At 37.8% G+C, this 15,454-nt stretch overlaps 1 protein-coding gene and 1 pseudogene across 1 annotated transcript; one reads left to right on the top strand and one right to left on the bottom strand.

Moving 5' to 3' along the window:
• Positions 1-1,757: 1,757 nt before the first annotated feature.
• fibpa (fibroblast growth factor (acidic) intracellular binding protein a) lies at positions 1,758-11,990 on the bottom strand. The gene is made up of 11 exons (XM_088344674.1): positions 11,680-11,990; positions 11,275-11,359; positions 10,046-10,244; positions 9,434-9,560; positions 9,192-9,292; positions 8,882-9,015; positions 8,277-8,385; positions 8,135-8,198; positions 6,794-6,880; positions 6,611-6,708; positions 1,758-2,101 (listed from the first exon to the last, which is right to left on the bottom strand). The coding sequence occupies exons 2-11, from the start codon at positions 11,357-11,359 to the stop codon at positions 2,032-2,034; spliced, it is 1,074 nt and encodes a 357-aa protein (XP_088200800.1). The 5' UTR covers positions 11,680-11,990; the 3' UTR covers positions 1,758-2,031.
• On the top strand, positions 3,369-3,458 carry LOC148359447 (U2 spliceosomal RNA; annotated as a pseudogene).
• Positions 11,991-15,454: the final 3,464 nt, after the last annotated feature.

Below are 15,454 nucleotides of genomic sequence, written 5' to 3'. Positions count from 1 at the left end.
CAGACGCTGTTGCCCGCAGTGGAAAATGCGCAAACTTGGCCAACCCGCTGTTCATCCGTGGTATGCCCGCGAAACAGACGCCGGCGGCTGTTCCGCTTCCTCATCGCGTCAGTTCCACGTCCTTTCCGCGTGTGGACCACGGGTATAAAAGCTGCCGAGCCGGGCTGTAGAAATCATGATCGCTCAAGACACAGTCCCGTGAATATCAAGATTTCAAGCTATGGCACCGAAGAAGAAGCCAATATGTTATTATTGTAATAGTTTTTCATTTTTATTTTATTATCTTGTTATGAAATGAAAAGAAATGTCAAGAAATAAAAATGGATTAAGACGAGGTCACTACGGTGACGGGGATCCATGTTCACCCCTTGACGTCTCGAGCACAACTGACGTGTGCTCGGCAAATCGCGCTGAATATACGCGGAGAAAGGCGTTTGACCGTCACACGCGTTACACACGCTAATTCACGTGATTCAGCCCGCTAAAATTCCGCGTCCTACCCGCGTGTAACCGCGCCCTAGCCGCGGCGGTAGCACGTCCTTCCGCGTCTGTACCGCGTCATATCCGCGTCTGTACCACGTCTGCCGCCCGCGGTTACCCGTGGTCTAAAGTTTTGAGCAGCGCAAAACTTTTTCGCGCGGCCAACCGCGTGTGAATTTCTTGCCGCGTGAAAAGCACGGCTGTATCTCGTCTATATCGCGATCTCAACGCGGGCAACAGCGTCTGCTTCACGGGCAGAAATTTCTGGTCGTGATTCAGCCGCGATACAGACGCAAACGGCTGTGTGACCGGGCCCTTACCGCCGAGAGATCTTAAGTACTTGAGGTTTTACTTTCTAAACTGAAACGTAAGGCCTCTTTGTAGTCCGTAAAGGGCAACTCTAAGTTTAAAAGCAAAAGTGCAATAACGCAACAAATGCCTTAATAGCAAAATCATCCATCCAGTCATTATCTGCACTGCTTATCCTCAGTAGGGCCGCGGGTTGGTAAAATCAAATTTCATGAAATTACAACCATGTCCAGAAGGTTATGACAGTATGTTTTTACAAAACAATTAACTGTTTTGTAAAATTGCATAGTTAAATCCTATAAATAGAAATTATTTAAAACATGTGATTTTATAGGGTTCAATTGTTCAGTCCAGTCAATTAGTAAACTTATGTAAGCAAGTTATTACAAATACTTTAAATCCCATTATTTGGAAATGGCAATGTGTCAAAAATCCTCATTCCTTTAAAATGTAATTACATCTGCATTAAGACAGCTTAAGTGGTTTAAAACTAATAAAAATGCGAAGTGGACACAGGTGGTTTGCATGAAGCCCTCCCGGGTTAGAGTAGACATAGTTTGTGTTGCCAAAATAACACCAACTGCTGAAAATTGTGTCTTTTAAATGTGTGTGTGTTTGTGGGTGGCGGCAGCTGTCATTACAGGAAAACTTTGTTAAAAATCGCACTGTCAATCCCCCGCCCCCCGCCTACGTGGAACAACTGTGCATCCCCCTGCATGCTCCCTTGCTCACCTGACCACACACATACACGCACACACACAATTCTCAGAATTAAATCACAACACTGAAGACTGTCTTCATCTGCTGTCACTTTTCATTTTTGCATGAGCGTTGTTTATGGTTTTGGCTCTCATCTCCATCAAGGGTCCCTAAATTTTCCCGTGTGGGCTGATTTAACAATAATATCGCTCTTTTACAAAGCCAGGAGGTAGACAACTCTCTACTTGGAGAAACAACATAAAACAGGATGACGTCTTGATATACAGTAAATCTGCATTTTTATTTACAAAGCCGTCAGAGGGGGAGAAAAAGACAAGCAGAAAAGCTGTTTGAAGTCATGATATCAAAGTTGGAGAGGCTTAAGAGAGAAGAATGAAGGGGAACTAAAAAGTCAGAGTATGGAAACGCGTCACAGCGTTCATTGACATGAACATTATCTCGATTCGAGAATACGGAATGATTATATTCAAAAGGTGTTTCATACGGGAGATTACAGTTGGGGGAGAAAAATGAAGTGGCTGCTCAGTCGTGATACATTTGGAAGATGCAGCTTTTGATGACGCCCATGTATCTGTCCCACACAACTTGGTGTCTGATATGCAAAAACAAACAGGGAAGGACAAAGATGCACACAAACACAAAGAGAGAAATGGTAATCAGCTCCACATCCAAACTCAAGAAACAGTCATTTCCTAGAAAAAAATATTTCCTAGTAAGGCAAGAGAGATTTTTTTTTGTCCAGTCAGCAACGTAACCGTTTCCCTATGAATATCTCTTTGTTAGGTGCGTAGAAGTCCAGACCTGAGCTGGATTCCTTTTCGGAATGTTTATATGAAAAACAAACTTGTGTGGAGCCTCTAAAGTTGAACGAGGTCGTACGATTCAGAATTTAACCAAAGTGTTTAGTTTGCTCTGTTCTCGTAAAAAAAAAAAAAAACACCCAAACGTTGTCCCTATGTTTTTTGATTTAGATTTAAATTTAAAAATAACAGTGTTGCACGAAACTGAATTAAGTCTCAACATGCTTCACAGTGCTGAACTTTACTAAAAGACAAGAGAAGTAATTGTTGGCGTACCCACAAGGAATAGAAAATATATGACCCCGAGTATTGTTGTAAATTCTATTTTAGTGTTTTTCAACCAATGTGCTGTGAGTCCTTGTCTAGTGTGCTGCAGAAAATTGACCAATTTTATTTAGCTTAGTAAAAAGGCATGCCATTGTTCAGTATTTTTGCTTTATTCCACTGTTTACGAGTTAGTGGGTTGGTGGGTTTTAAGACTGTGCTGCAAAAGTCATAAGATACATTTTTCAAAACACAATTATAGCACATTAAAACAAATAATTTCTAGTTATTTTTCTAAAAAAAACAAGATAGAAAATATAGTAGAAGAGATTAACAATGGTAAAAGAAAAAAATAAATTATTAACCAAAATTAATAACCTGTATTCACCACCTGAACCCCTGTGAATAACAATGAGAAAAATGTTGAGTATTAGTTTAGGGACACGTGATAATCTAAGCTTAAAAAAAAACATACTGGTGCTGGGAATTAATTTTCAAACATTTTCAACACATATTGTATATATAAACGGTTCATTCATTGGAAAACATTAAGAATGTTTGTGTCGTGTTTTTCCTCTTATTGAAACCATAAAAGCTTTCATTTTTTTCAAAAGCTGACCATGCGCCTTATAATACAGAGCGCCTTATATAAGGGTTGATATTGAGTCGCAAGGTCATGCAACTAAGACAAGCAGCCGCCGACTAGATTTTCCCCCGTAGGCGAAGTAGTCCGTATGCTGGGATATATATAGACCGGTGTTTCATTTAAAAACCTAAACGTGTCAGCATGTGACGATTGATTTTTGCAATCCAGAGATGGAATAAGAGCTTGCTCAGTCCACTCCACGCATCGGCCCGGTATTGCAGTACCTCCGGGAACGGTGCATTTACAATGATCGCAGCAAGGCATTGAGGCTAGGACCTTAGCTCGGCCTTCTGGCTGAGAGTAAGTGTCCCGGCTCCTTGGCTTTGTAATAATAATAATAATAATTTCCTTTGTATTGTCATTCTTTGTAACAATGTACACAGAACGAAATGTCGATACACCTGACCCGTTGTAGCGAGTCGATGCAGCCGCAGCCAACAAAGGGCGCCGCCATTATACCAATTAGCGTATTATGAACTGACCGATAACGGATAATGGATAATTAATAAAGATAATAGAACAATAACCCTTAAAAAATCCCCCCACCAATGTGTCAATCATCATTTGACTCGGTCACTATTTGCTTAAGTTATTCGGGGGCAAAGAAGGCAGGTCCTTTTTAGCATTTCCAGGCTTGCGTAGGCTAAAGCAGGGCAAAACAAAAACTGCAATTGGCCGAAAAAGATGAATGTGAATCACACGTTAAGTTGCTCTACGGCAGGGCTGGCGAACAAGTTTGACACAAAGAGCCGAAATTTTTAACCGTGAGAGTCAAAGAGCCACACTGACCCGCATTAGCCATAACCTACGCAGATTGGCAGTCAGTTATGAGTCCGGAGCAGCATAAAAACAACAAATCTACCAAATTAATTTCAAAATATTATTTATTATTTGTTATTAACTCTGATGGATTCAAGTGTGTTTTAAGAGGGGAAAAAACATGAGACGAGGCAAAGATCCACAGTATATAGAAAACATAATGAGGGAAAGAGCCGCATGCGACTCTAGAGCCGCGTGTTCACCACCCCTGCTCTATGGCATGGAATAAAAATGTTTTACTAGCCTGTATTTGTAAACAGGAATTATGTGGCAAAACAGACAGCTAGCCACGAGCGAAGTCTATCGATGCAGATGCTTCTCGGCGGATATTAATTTTTATTTGTTGGCATCATTGCGTGTTTTGGAGTGTGTAAATATTTTACACGGTAAGGTTTACTACACTCACGGATGTAAGAGGACTGATTTTGATGTTTCTGTGATGAGTCTATTTTCAAATTCAATTCAATTAAATTCAAAGTGTTTATTGTCATATGCACAGTAAATACCTTGATTCCCTGCACAATGAAATTCTGACTTTTCTGTCCACACAGTTGCCAGTGAAAAATAAATTAGAAACTAAGAAATGGTTGACATTTCTTGAATCCCAAGAGTTTAACTTTCCTAATGATATGTGGAATGATGCATTTGACTAATTGGTGACATCGTACTGACTCCATGTCCTTACGTGAAGAGACACGTATTTGCTTCTTTGCGAGCAGTCGGAATGTTAAGGGGTTAATATGTTTGACTGAACTATCTGACTGTTTTGTTGACATTCCCACTGTAGCGCCTTATAGTCCGGTGCGCCTTATGTATGGAAAATATAGGACAAAACCTATTTTTGGGGGGTGCGCCTTATAACCCGGAAAATACATAATCTTTCCATTATCAAAATTTTTTGAAAAAGTGCCAAAGAACCACAAGGAAGCGACCCCCAACCTAAACATTGATACTAATCAGCTTATATATTGTCTTATGTTTGTTTTTCATATCAGACTTTTTTAACACAATTGACCCAGCTTGTCATGTTGACAATCTGCATAAAATGATCCCACTAGCATATACTATCGATAATATACTCTCCATGTTAATGAATGTCAAAATTAGACCTATGCGCAGTGGCTCTGCAATGAATATTTTAATAAAGAGCAGTGGTGGGCAAACTACGGCTCAGGGGATGCATATGGCCCATCGGGCTTTTTAATCCGGCCCACCAAACAAAAATGATACAACGATAAACACAATATATTAAGAGAAAAAAATCTTACTGATTAAAACATTTCTTTTTGGTACCACTTGTGTCCCCAGTGACCCAAGCATTATTCAGGACTTGCTGTTTTTTTTTCTTACTATTAGTACTTATATTATTTTATTATTATTAACTATTATTAAGTATTTAACTGTTTATCACTATATCTATAAAACGTTTTGCAAAAAAATAAATACACACTTAAGCTAGAACTATTGCATTTAGAGTTTTTCATTACATTTTTCGAATTTAGTGCACTTTTGTTTTGATGCACTTACAACTTCAGCCAGTCTTTAAGCAGAAAATTGTAAATATTTTGAGTATTTATCCTAAAATTCTCTTTTATCTTTCTTTCCGCTTTCAAGTCTTAATTGCATGTTTATCCTGGGGTGCCACGTCTAATTTCGATGTAAACAATGTTCACTAAATTGTTTTAAAGGACAATAAAGACAGACCCACTGCCAAATTTTCAAACCCAGTGCGGCCCACGACTCAAAAGGTTTGCCCACCCCTGATATAGAGGTTCAACTTTTACCATGATCTCTTGTCCTTTCTACTAAAATGGAGCTGATCGTAGGTGGTCCACGTTCCAGATTACAAAACCTTTAAAGTTCTTCTATAGCCAGTTTGAGGAATGAAGGGTGAGACAAGGTGACGCACGACTTGATGGCTGAGGCCCAAATGGCAGAGCTCAAGTGTTTATCTGACTTTGTTATGTTGACCAAAGTAGTCAGTTTTAATGGTGGCTCTCCCAGCAGGGGATCAAGACCTGCATGTTGGCTACAGTTGAACAGCTATAGGCCGAGTCATACAACGCGTGTGTGGATTACAAAGGATGTATCCTAATTTCGGTTAGGTATATTTAGTCTTTCAAGAGTACAATGTGCCTTTAAAATTAATTGCTGTATCAGTGAAATTATGACCTAGCTTAATAACTATTAAGTTGACAAGACATTCTAAATAAAAATTCTGGTAAACTGTTTTTTCACTGCTATTGTTTATATTATGATAATAAAGTACCTAGATATTAGGACATCCGAAGTATTCACAAGACTAAAATATACTTTAGAACTGGGGTGAGCAAACTGCAGCCCATGGACCACATGCACCCCGCCAGGTGTTTTAATCCAGCCAGCCAAAAATGTTTAATTATATTTCAAAGGGTTACTTTGAAAAAACGTTGATTTAGTGCCACTCTAGTCATAGTGTCCCTCTGTGTGTTTTTAAAAATTTCAAATTAAAGCTTAAATTCATAACGGACATGTGGTTTTGTATAATATGCTGACTGTTTTCATATGAGATGCTGGCAGGCGTAAAACTCACTTAAATGTGTCCAGTATGTGTGCCGAGTTGCTGTAGTGAGTCAGGTAAAGCTTGGTGTCGGCGGCCGTCCATCGGTCCGAGCGACACGGCTCAATAAACTGAAAGAAAGAGAGAGAGGTTGTTATATCAAATTAAATACCTCACAGTCCTGGTTTTGTCTGCCATTGGTTAAAAACTACAAACCTTTTCCACAATGTCAATAAAAAAATCGCGTACATCTTTGGTGTTGGTTAACTTGGCTGCAATGTTCACAAGGCCTCTGGAAAGATTCTACCAAGAGGAAAATAATTTTCATTTGCACATCGGAAATGCCAAGGTTCTACAAGAAAAACATTTTAAAATAAGAGGAATGACTTGGAGAGAATTCAGTAATTAAGTCTAAAAACAATCTAAAAAAAATTATCAAAGATGGCAACTGTAAAGTGGAATCATTTGATTGTAGTGTTTTGGGTTGCTTATTTGAATCTGTTGATCAGATTTTGTACATTTTTTTAATTGCCAAATTCAAGCACTATAAAAAGACTTTCATAGTCAGTTTTTCGATTTCTCCAGTTCAATCATAAGAAAAAAATTCAGTGTGAATCAATTCATAGGCTTTTTGTTTGAGGTCACTAAGTGCTGCCGGTAGCAAAAAGAACCAGCAAACCTGAAAAAACTTGAGCCAATATTAAACAAGGAGCTATTATTTACTGAATGTGGCATATAAAATAAATTGTTGTTGTTGTTTCTGTGTCCCAAAAGTGTTTGTTGCCATCTCTGTTTGGTCCATGTTGTATCAAATTTTCTTGTTCTTACTCCAGCTGACAGCACCCAACGACATCAAACCATAGAGATGTGGATTGATTCATGCCAGACTTATCCTTGTAAACTGCAATGGCATAGCGCAGCCACCGGAAATCAGTGTCCATGTCCTTTATTAGTAGACATTTTATTTTTAGTCATTTCATCCAGGGTATAATGAGTCAGACTGCCGAGTAGCATGGCTACAATTTCAAGCATTTACAATCACTTCACCCAAATTTAAAAGACTTTTTAAACTTTGAAAACAACACAAAAATTCAATAATTTACAAGGACACTGGTTATTATAGGCTCAATGTGTACATTTGTGAAATGTCTAAAGTAGACTAAAAGGATGTTTAAGGCCCATTGAATGGTGCCCAAACAATAATTTGCCATATAATTGAAAGGCCCAGTGAAGTACAAAACAAATCTGTAAAAGTGAGTGGCCACACAGGGCCAAAACCTCTGTAGAAGGAAATAACACACAGACTGCTTAAGGTACTTTACTCCTATTTACTTACATAGGAGCCACAGCAGAGGCTTATTAGTATATAAAAAACGTTTAAATTGGATCAGGGGGCACCTACCGACTTTATGTCTAAGTGCACTGAAGGGTTATGTTTTGGCCCTGAGTGAATAAATATGCTGGTAGAAATCCACATACTATACTGTTTGGACATTTTTTTTTTTTGCATGAATAAACACAAAGGTTGTAATAACGTTTACGATGACACTTTTTCACCTTAAAATTGGCCTCCATCTCAGGAAAGGCTCTAGTTTTCCCCCTGAGGGCTGTGCAGACGAGACTGGAGACAGAAGACAGATTATGAAGACTATGCAGGTGAATTTTAGTGTGTGTACATGCATGAGCTTGTGTGCTAAACCTTTTATGTTGATCCAGTAAATCTTTGTCAGAAATTAAAATCTTGAGTTCTTTCAGCTCTTGGAGGAATTCTTTGTCCAGGTCTACATCCATGTCTTCTACCATGGTATCTATAATGAATAAATGGGGTTTCAATATATCCAATTTCAACTATTAATATGCTTTTATGACTGGAGACTTTTCTTCTTTTTTTCTGGGGAATGTCGACAACTTCCCAACTGTTGGAAAAACTTCTGAGTGTGACGAAAGGCCCACAGAGAGTTTTGTCTGTTTGCTTTGCCATTTGCAAATTAGAAAATAAGATGCTGGAGTCACTTCAAAATAAGTCAGAATATATACGCAGCTTCTAATACAACAAAAACACAAAAATGGGTCACGTTTCACCATATTAGAAGAGCTCACATGGGAAGTATTTTGTATTTTAGTTTAGCTTGCATGTAAGAATTTGTGTTTGTTCTGTACGTCTGTTCCGATTAAGGTGGTCAATGACAAAACCTTAAATTATATAAGTCTTGTATTACCGAGCTTTATACGGAACAATTGATGTTTTAAGGTGTTTTTCTAAATACAAATGAGCGGGTATAGGAAAAAAGTTCACTCTCTCACCAACAGCTCCAACTGTCCAGTTGTTGATAAGCTGCCCAGCACAAAAAGCAAAATCTTGAAACGTTAGATACTGTAATTTTCTTTTCCCCGTCTCAAAGCGATTGTTGGCAAAGAAGACGATGGCAGCGTAGTCTCTGAAACGGGCCAAGAATGCAGTTAGCGCACAGTTGTTTTCTTTGGTGTCAGTATCCTAAAGAACAGAATATTGTTAAAAATAACACAATTCTTTGAGGTCAGCCACATAAAAAAAGAATATTACCAATCATTCAGTTCTTAAAGTCAACGCCTTGATTGCTGCTCTGTTTGTTACCTTGCAAGCTTGTCAGAGAGAAGGAAGTGCTGGCGTATGTTCTCCACTAGAGGGCCTTTTAGCTCTTCCACCACTTTAAAAACACGCTTGAAGTTGTCAAACTACAACCAGAGGAAATGATTGACACATTCTGAGTGCGTGGATATTGTTTAAAAGTGCGGAAAGGTTTGCATATAATAAAAAGGAAAACATCACAAATGGCATCAAATTGAAACGTTAGTGCAGATAAATGATGCCATTACCTGTCGTCTGCAGCTTTTCAGAGTTACGCCTGTCTTGGAACTGATGTCATCCAAGTCTTTCTTTGTTCCTTTTGAGAGTTTCTTGCCAAGAACTTCACGCACAAATGCATCATCAAAGTCGTAATATCTTAAGTTAAAACACAAAAGAACTTGACTTTAATCCCACTAAACTATATCATTCATTGATTTTCCCAACTGCTTATCCCCACTAAGGTTGCTGGAGCCCATCCCACCTGACATTGGGCACAGTGCGCAGGGAAAACCCTGGAATGATTGCCAGGCAAACACAGGACACAAAGAGATATACAACTACTGAAACACACATCCACATATATGAAGGATTTGGTGTCACCGAACCTTGTATGCATGTTTTTGGAATGTTGGATGCACCAGAGTGCCTGAAGAAAAAACACACAGGCACGGGGAGAACTAAACTATCTGAAATTATCAAAAAAAAATCTACACGGATTATCCTCACAATTCAATCTGTCACAGATCTTGTGTGGATTCACGAGTTTTCAATAGTTTAACAGGTGGGTGGGTCAAAAGCCCGTTACAGGAGAATCGCCACATATTGCAAGGCAAAGTGTTCAAGTAGAAAAAGTGAATTACCTCTCGATGAGCATTGCTTGGCGATGTGGCGGGATCTGGAAAAGTAGCTGGTTGGCCAATTTAGAAGGACTATGTAGTAGGCGCTCACACATTTGGAATGTTCTGTACTGGTCCATGGTATCGCTTAGGAGCACGTCTCCGCTCGCTTCGCACTCGTCCAGAACTCCACCCTCCATACGGACCTTCACTGCATCGCTGACTGCTCCAGAACACAAACATGAATAGTTACCACTGTTGAAACAACCATATAGTTTTGTGTCTTGAACATGTCTTTAGTTTATGCATGAACGTTTCAATGTGTGTATTGTCTTACTATAGTACAGCCATGTCAAACTCAGTTTTGTTGGGGGCCGGATCCAGATGTTGTATTCTCAGGTGGGCCGTATCAGTAAAAAGTGTAAATGCCAAATATTTAGCTTTGTTCTTCAGTACTACATCATTCAGCCTACATTTGTAGCCTACCTTACAAATTATAATCACGGATAAAAATTTACCTTTTCTAAGCACAATGTATTTTACAAAATATGATTTTACTGGTTGTCATTAAATCTGTTAGTGTTTATTTTACTGATGAATACATTTAGCTTTACATCTGAACCAATTCACAACACTGAAAAAAAACTCAAGTCGGAGCTATGAAGAAAATTATACCAGTCGCAATTGTCATATTGCTTTGAAATGAATAAAAAAGAAAATTCAAAATAAGAGTTTTAGCAATGAAAGGGTAATAATAACAGATATAACTACTAGGTTGGGCCTACTGAAGCTGAGAAAATACAGCACAACATTGTCTTTAACATAAGCCTTAAATTTAATGATCTTGGTATCTTAATGTTTTTACAAGCGCATCAATATCAGGTGTCAACGCCTGAGTAGCAGCACATTTAACATTGTCATTCAAGTCTTTGTATGTTAAGCTTGAGCATTGCTTTCTTTATCATTGTTCATCACAGAGAGCACCTTTTCACAAAGATATAAAGATAGGTAGTCCCAAACATGGACTTTTGCTGCACATGAGCTCTTTTGCACCTTTACGGTCCTCTAGCAGCAAAAAGGAGCATTTGGTTTGTATTTAATAAAAAAAAAATCATAACTTTTGATAGAAATGAGATAGAGACTGTTTTGACGTACTGTGAATATTACGGCAGGCCGGATAAAATCCTCCCACGGGCTGTATATTGGACATGCCTGCTATAGTATGAATGGATGAATCATGTGGTATGCAATACCTGTATATCCATCCAACCAGAGTTGGTATACCTCCTCGTCCATGATAGTAGTGTTACCCACAAACACATCCAGCTCTACAGACATCTGCTTCAACACAATATATCAACAAATACTAAGGTAAATCATGCAAAGCTATAGAGATCAGATTATTTACAGCAGTGTAAATTAAACTGGGTGGATGCACATGAGGGCAGACGGAAAATAATACTATGAAGGATACACTAACAAAAAATTATAGCAGTGAGAGAATACAGATACACTTTGCTTAGATGTGTGACTACATTTCTGCTTTTAGATCGTCCCTAAACGCAACACAAGACTCCTTTGTTGATGTTTAGTAACTCATGATAGCTCGTTAACTTGATTAACTAAGAGTTAGATTTTCAGCTTTAATAATACATTACCTTGTTTTCGTCTCCAGCCAATCACCGTCAAGCAATAAATTCCAGTGACATGTTTTCGGAAATATCTTAACTTGGCCTGCTAGTGCTATTTGCTAGCTTCTTGTAGTAGCCTAAATCGCTTCGTAAAACGCAAGGACAGAAAACACCTACTCAATCATAACAAATAAATAAGAAAACCACAGCACAAGTTAAACGTATGGTATAAAATGTAAGCTTATAAGTTAATTCGTTCGAAAAATTTCACATGGTGAAGAAACCTTCTGTGTAAATATGTCAACAACAGCCGTCACACATACACGCCCACTTCCGGTTGACCTCACAGGAAAGAGCACACTCTTGATGGTGTACTTTAATCCGTCTGGTTAAAGGGACAGTCAGTGTGTATTATTTTGCGCATCCAAGTGATTAAACAACTTAATCAATTAAAAAACTACAACATAGAATTATAAGATGAAAAAAATATATGAATTATCATATCTATTTTCATTTTTACAAAATACTCAAGAGATGAGCATTAATTACCGGTACACATAACATGAGCCTCATCTAAAGGGAGCTGACATAATTGGTCTGCTATCTTGCTGCTACAGTTTTGTTTAATGATTTAATAAACAAAACGCATACACACTTCTTTACAACACTTGCATTGCTTAACTAATTGTACAAATAAATATCAACGAACAAAATTCGGAGAAAAATAAATAAACATGCCAGGAGAGAGAACTCAAGTTACATAAAAATACAGAAATGTTTACAAATATTATTAGTTTTAATGGCGTTTTGGTTGGGGGAAAGCTTGATGGACAAATAATATTGTTTTATTTATCATTCAAAAGTGATAAAACACATTTTTCTGCTTGTGAATTTGCACTTAGGAATGTAAAATGTAGCTACAACTATAATAAGATCGACAATCAAGGTTACTTTTGGATTTGATTTAAATTTCTCAGTGTCATATATTCCAACAACAATAATCTCTTTCCATAATAATACAAACCCATTCTCAATCGTATCAGTAACAGAATAACATATTTCAAATCCAATTTTTTTTCACATCTTGCAGCTACACGTATTCAATAACCTCAAAAAGGCCCAGTAGAAAAATGGGAGGTAAAATGGTGCAGTTTTGTCACTTTGCATCTCTATCGTTTATATTCTTCCTTGTATGTTTTAGCACTCGTTTTTAATGGCACTACATTATACAGTGACATTTAGGGGTCAGATAATACACACTGTCCCCATAAGTCATGACATAATGCACGGGCTTCTTTACAAGTATGGAACTTCTGTTCAAATCGACACTCACTCACTACTTCCTTACATAATAAGCAAAGTACTTTACATAATAGTGTTTATTTTTGCGGTTTTTAAAAAAAAAACTTTGTCCCACTCATATTTTTTAGATATATAATCTATGCTAAATTTATTAGATTTGTTATTTTAAAAAACCTGATTTGCCACTAGTTGCTTAAAAGAATCCCACACAAATTGGGCATAGTAGCGACCTGTCTGTCTGTCTGTCTGTCTGTTCATCTAAATGAAAACCATACACTCACACACACACATATGTACACAAATAATCCTTTTTTCACTCAATTCATAGTTGATAAGTTTGGCAAGTGTGCAACTATAGATCAACCATTCAAACTAAATAGACTTCCAATGCAAACTTTTTCCTTGCTTTTTTTAAACACGGTTGACGAGATACAACATAAAGGAACTCAGCAAAACTTCTGAATCTGACAGGCCACTAAAACGTCCGCCTGGCAACTGCTAAGGATGACTGACAGTGGCAGATTTGCCTATTAATTATTTCTTACTTTCTTAAAATAAACCAGATCACATCTGCTCTTACTTGAGCTTACTGCATGAAATACACAATCTCCTCCCCCGCTCGTGATTAATCTAAATAAATCCCCATAAATCCCTGATCACATCCACCCTTTTCCTGCGTTCTTTGCATGTGTCCTTTCGGTGTTACTCCACGAGGAAAGGAGGCGACGAGATGGTGGGGGAGGGAAATCCGCCTGTCAAATCCCTGCTGCACATTTATTTTTCAGTATAAAACTCAAATGACACACTGATGGTGTCACCATGGAGTTAACACCCTGCATTGTCCCGGTTTCTATGCAACAATGGAGGTGGGACACAGGGCGGAAGGATGTCTGTGTGAATGCCTCAGCACAAAGCTATTGAATAGAACGGGTGTGGGGTTACAGACATGCTGTCACGTACAGACTTTCACTGACGTGCATGTTTCTCTTTTTGGTGTCATTCAGCTGGGAAGATCCCAGAGGAAGGAGTGCTGCTTTCCCTGGTATTTCCTAGGTACTTCCATTGGTAATTTTGCAGTCAACGTACGACCTGTTTTTACAAACAACCGTACAGTATTAATTTTGTCATAATTATTCACGATATTTGATCAATTAAGAGCTTCAAAAAGAGCAACACAAAGGCTAAATTCACAAATACACTAGTGATTAAAAGTTTTGGGTCACCCAGACAATTTTGTGTTTTCCATGAAAAAGTGATACTTTTATTGATCAAATGAGTTGTCCAATGTCTGGGCTCTTTTGCCATGTGAATGTCTTCCATTTTATTGGCCAGTGTCATATTTTTTGCCACCCTGCCTCGAAGGACAGCATCTTTGAATCGCCTTTTTTCACTGTAGATGTTTACACTGATTTGCAGGTACTAGTATTTAACCCAGCTGGTAGTTGAGGACCTGTAAGTTGTCTATTTCTCAAAACTAGAGACTCTAATGTACCGTCATCTTGCCTCTTCTCTTTCTACTCCCCCTAGTTAAAGATTGTGATACTCTATGTGGGGAGTAGTATACAACATTGAAGGAGATCTTCTGTTTATTTGCAACTTCTCACATAGATAGCCTTCATTTCTTATATATATAAAAAAGACTGTTGAGTTTCACATGAAATTTCTGTTTTTCTGGCCCTTCTGAAAGATTAATCGCACCCACAAATGTGATGCTTCAGATACTCTACTAGGTCAAAGGAAGGTCAGTTTTATAGCTTCTCTAACCAGCTCAACTGTTTTAAGCTGTGCTATCATGCACAAGGGCTTTCTTAATCTTCAATTAGCCTTCTAACACAATTAACAACACAATGTACTTTTAGAACACTGGAGTTTTAGTTTCTGGAAAGGAGCTTCTATACATCTACTTTATATCAAGTCAAGTCATGTTTATTTGTATTGCCTTAATCACAAGAAGTCTCAAATGGATGTACTCTATTTTTACAGTTTTTTCCCTGGACTTAGAATATACAGTAAAGGTGCATGAAAAATATAGTATATGAATACAAATACAAAAAAGTAAAATTTTCTTGTTCTATTGCAGATTATTCGAGATTTTTTCTCACTCCACTATATTTCTCATGAATTTTTCAATAAAAACATTGAAATGACAGTAAACATGGAAGAATGATACAGTAAAGCGTTAAAAATACAAAATGTTCTTGTTCAATGGGTGGATACCTGTGCACATTTGAACCAACGTATTTTCCGGCTGTAACGACTTTTGTAAAATAATTTTCAGATGTAGAGATTGTATTTAAAAAACAGGCATTTGCAGCTAAAATAGTTATTTAACAAATTGGCAATGTATGGGGAGTATAGAGGGCTCCGAGCTCTGTGCTAAAAAATAGTAACACGGCTTCGTTTTTAGCACAGAGCTCGGAGCCCTCTATTTCTCATAGGTTTCATGTTATTTTCATTGAGAAAACAGTGCTTTCCCTTTAAAAGTAAGGACATCTCTAAG

The sequence above is a fragment of the Urocampus carinirostris genome, chromosome 9, assembly GCF_059441175.1.
Source record: "Urocampus carinirostris isolate Australia breed hairy pipefish chromosome 9, RoL_Ucar_1.0, whole genome shotgun sequence".
In the NCBI taxonomy this organism is placed as follows: Eukaryota; Metazoa; Chordata; class Actinopteri; order Syngnathiformes; family Syngnathidae; genus Urocampus; species Urocampus carinirostris.
This window is presented reverse-complemented; position numbering and strand designations above follow the sequence as displayed.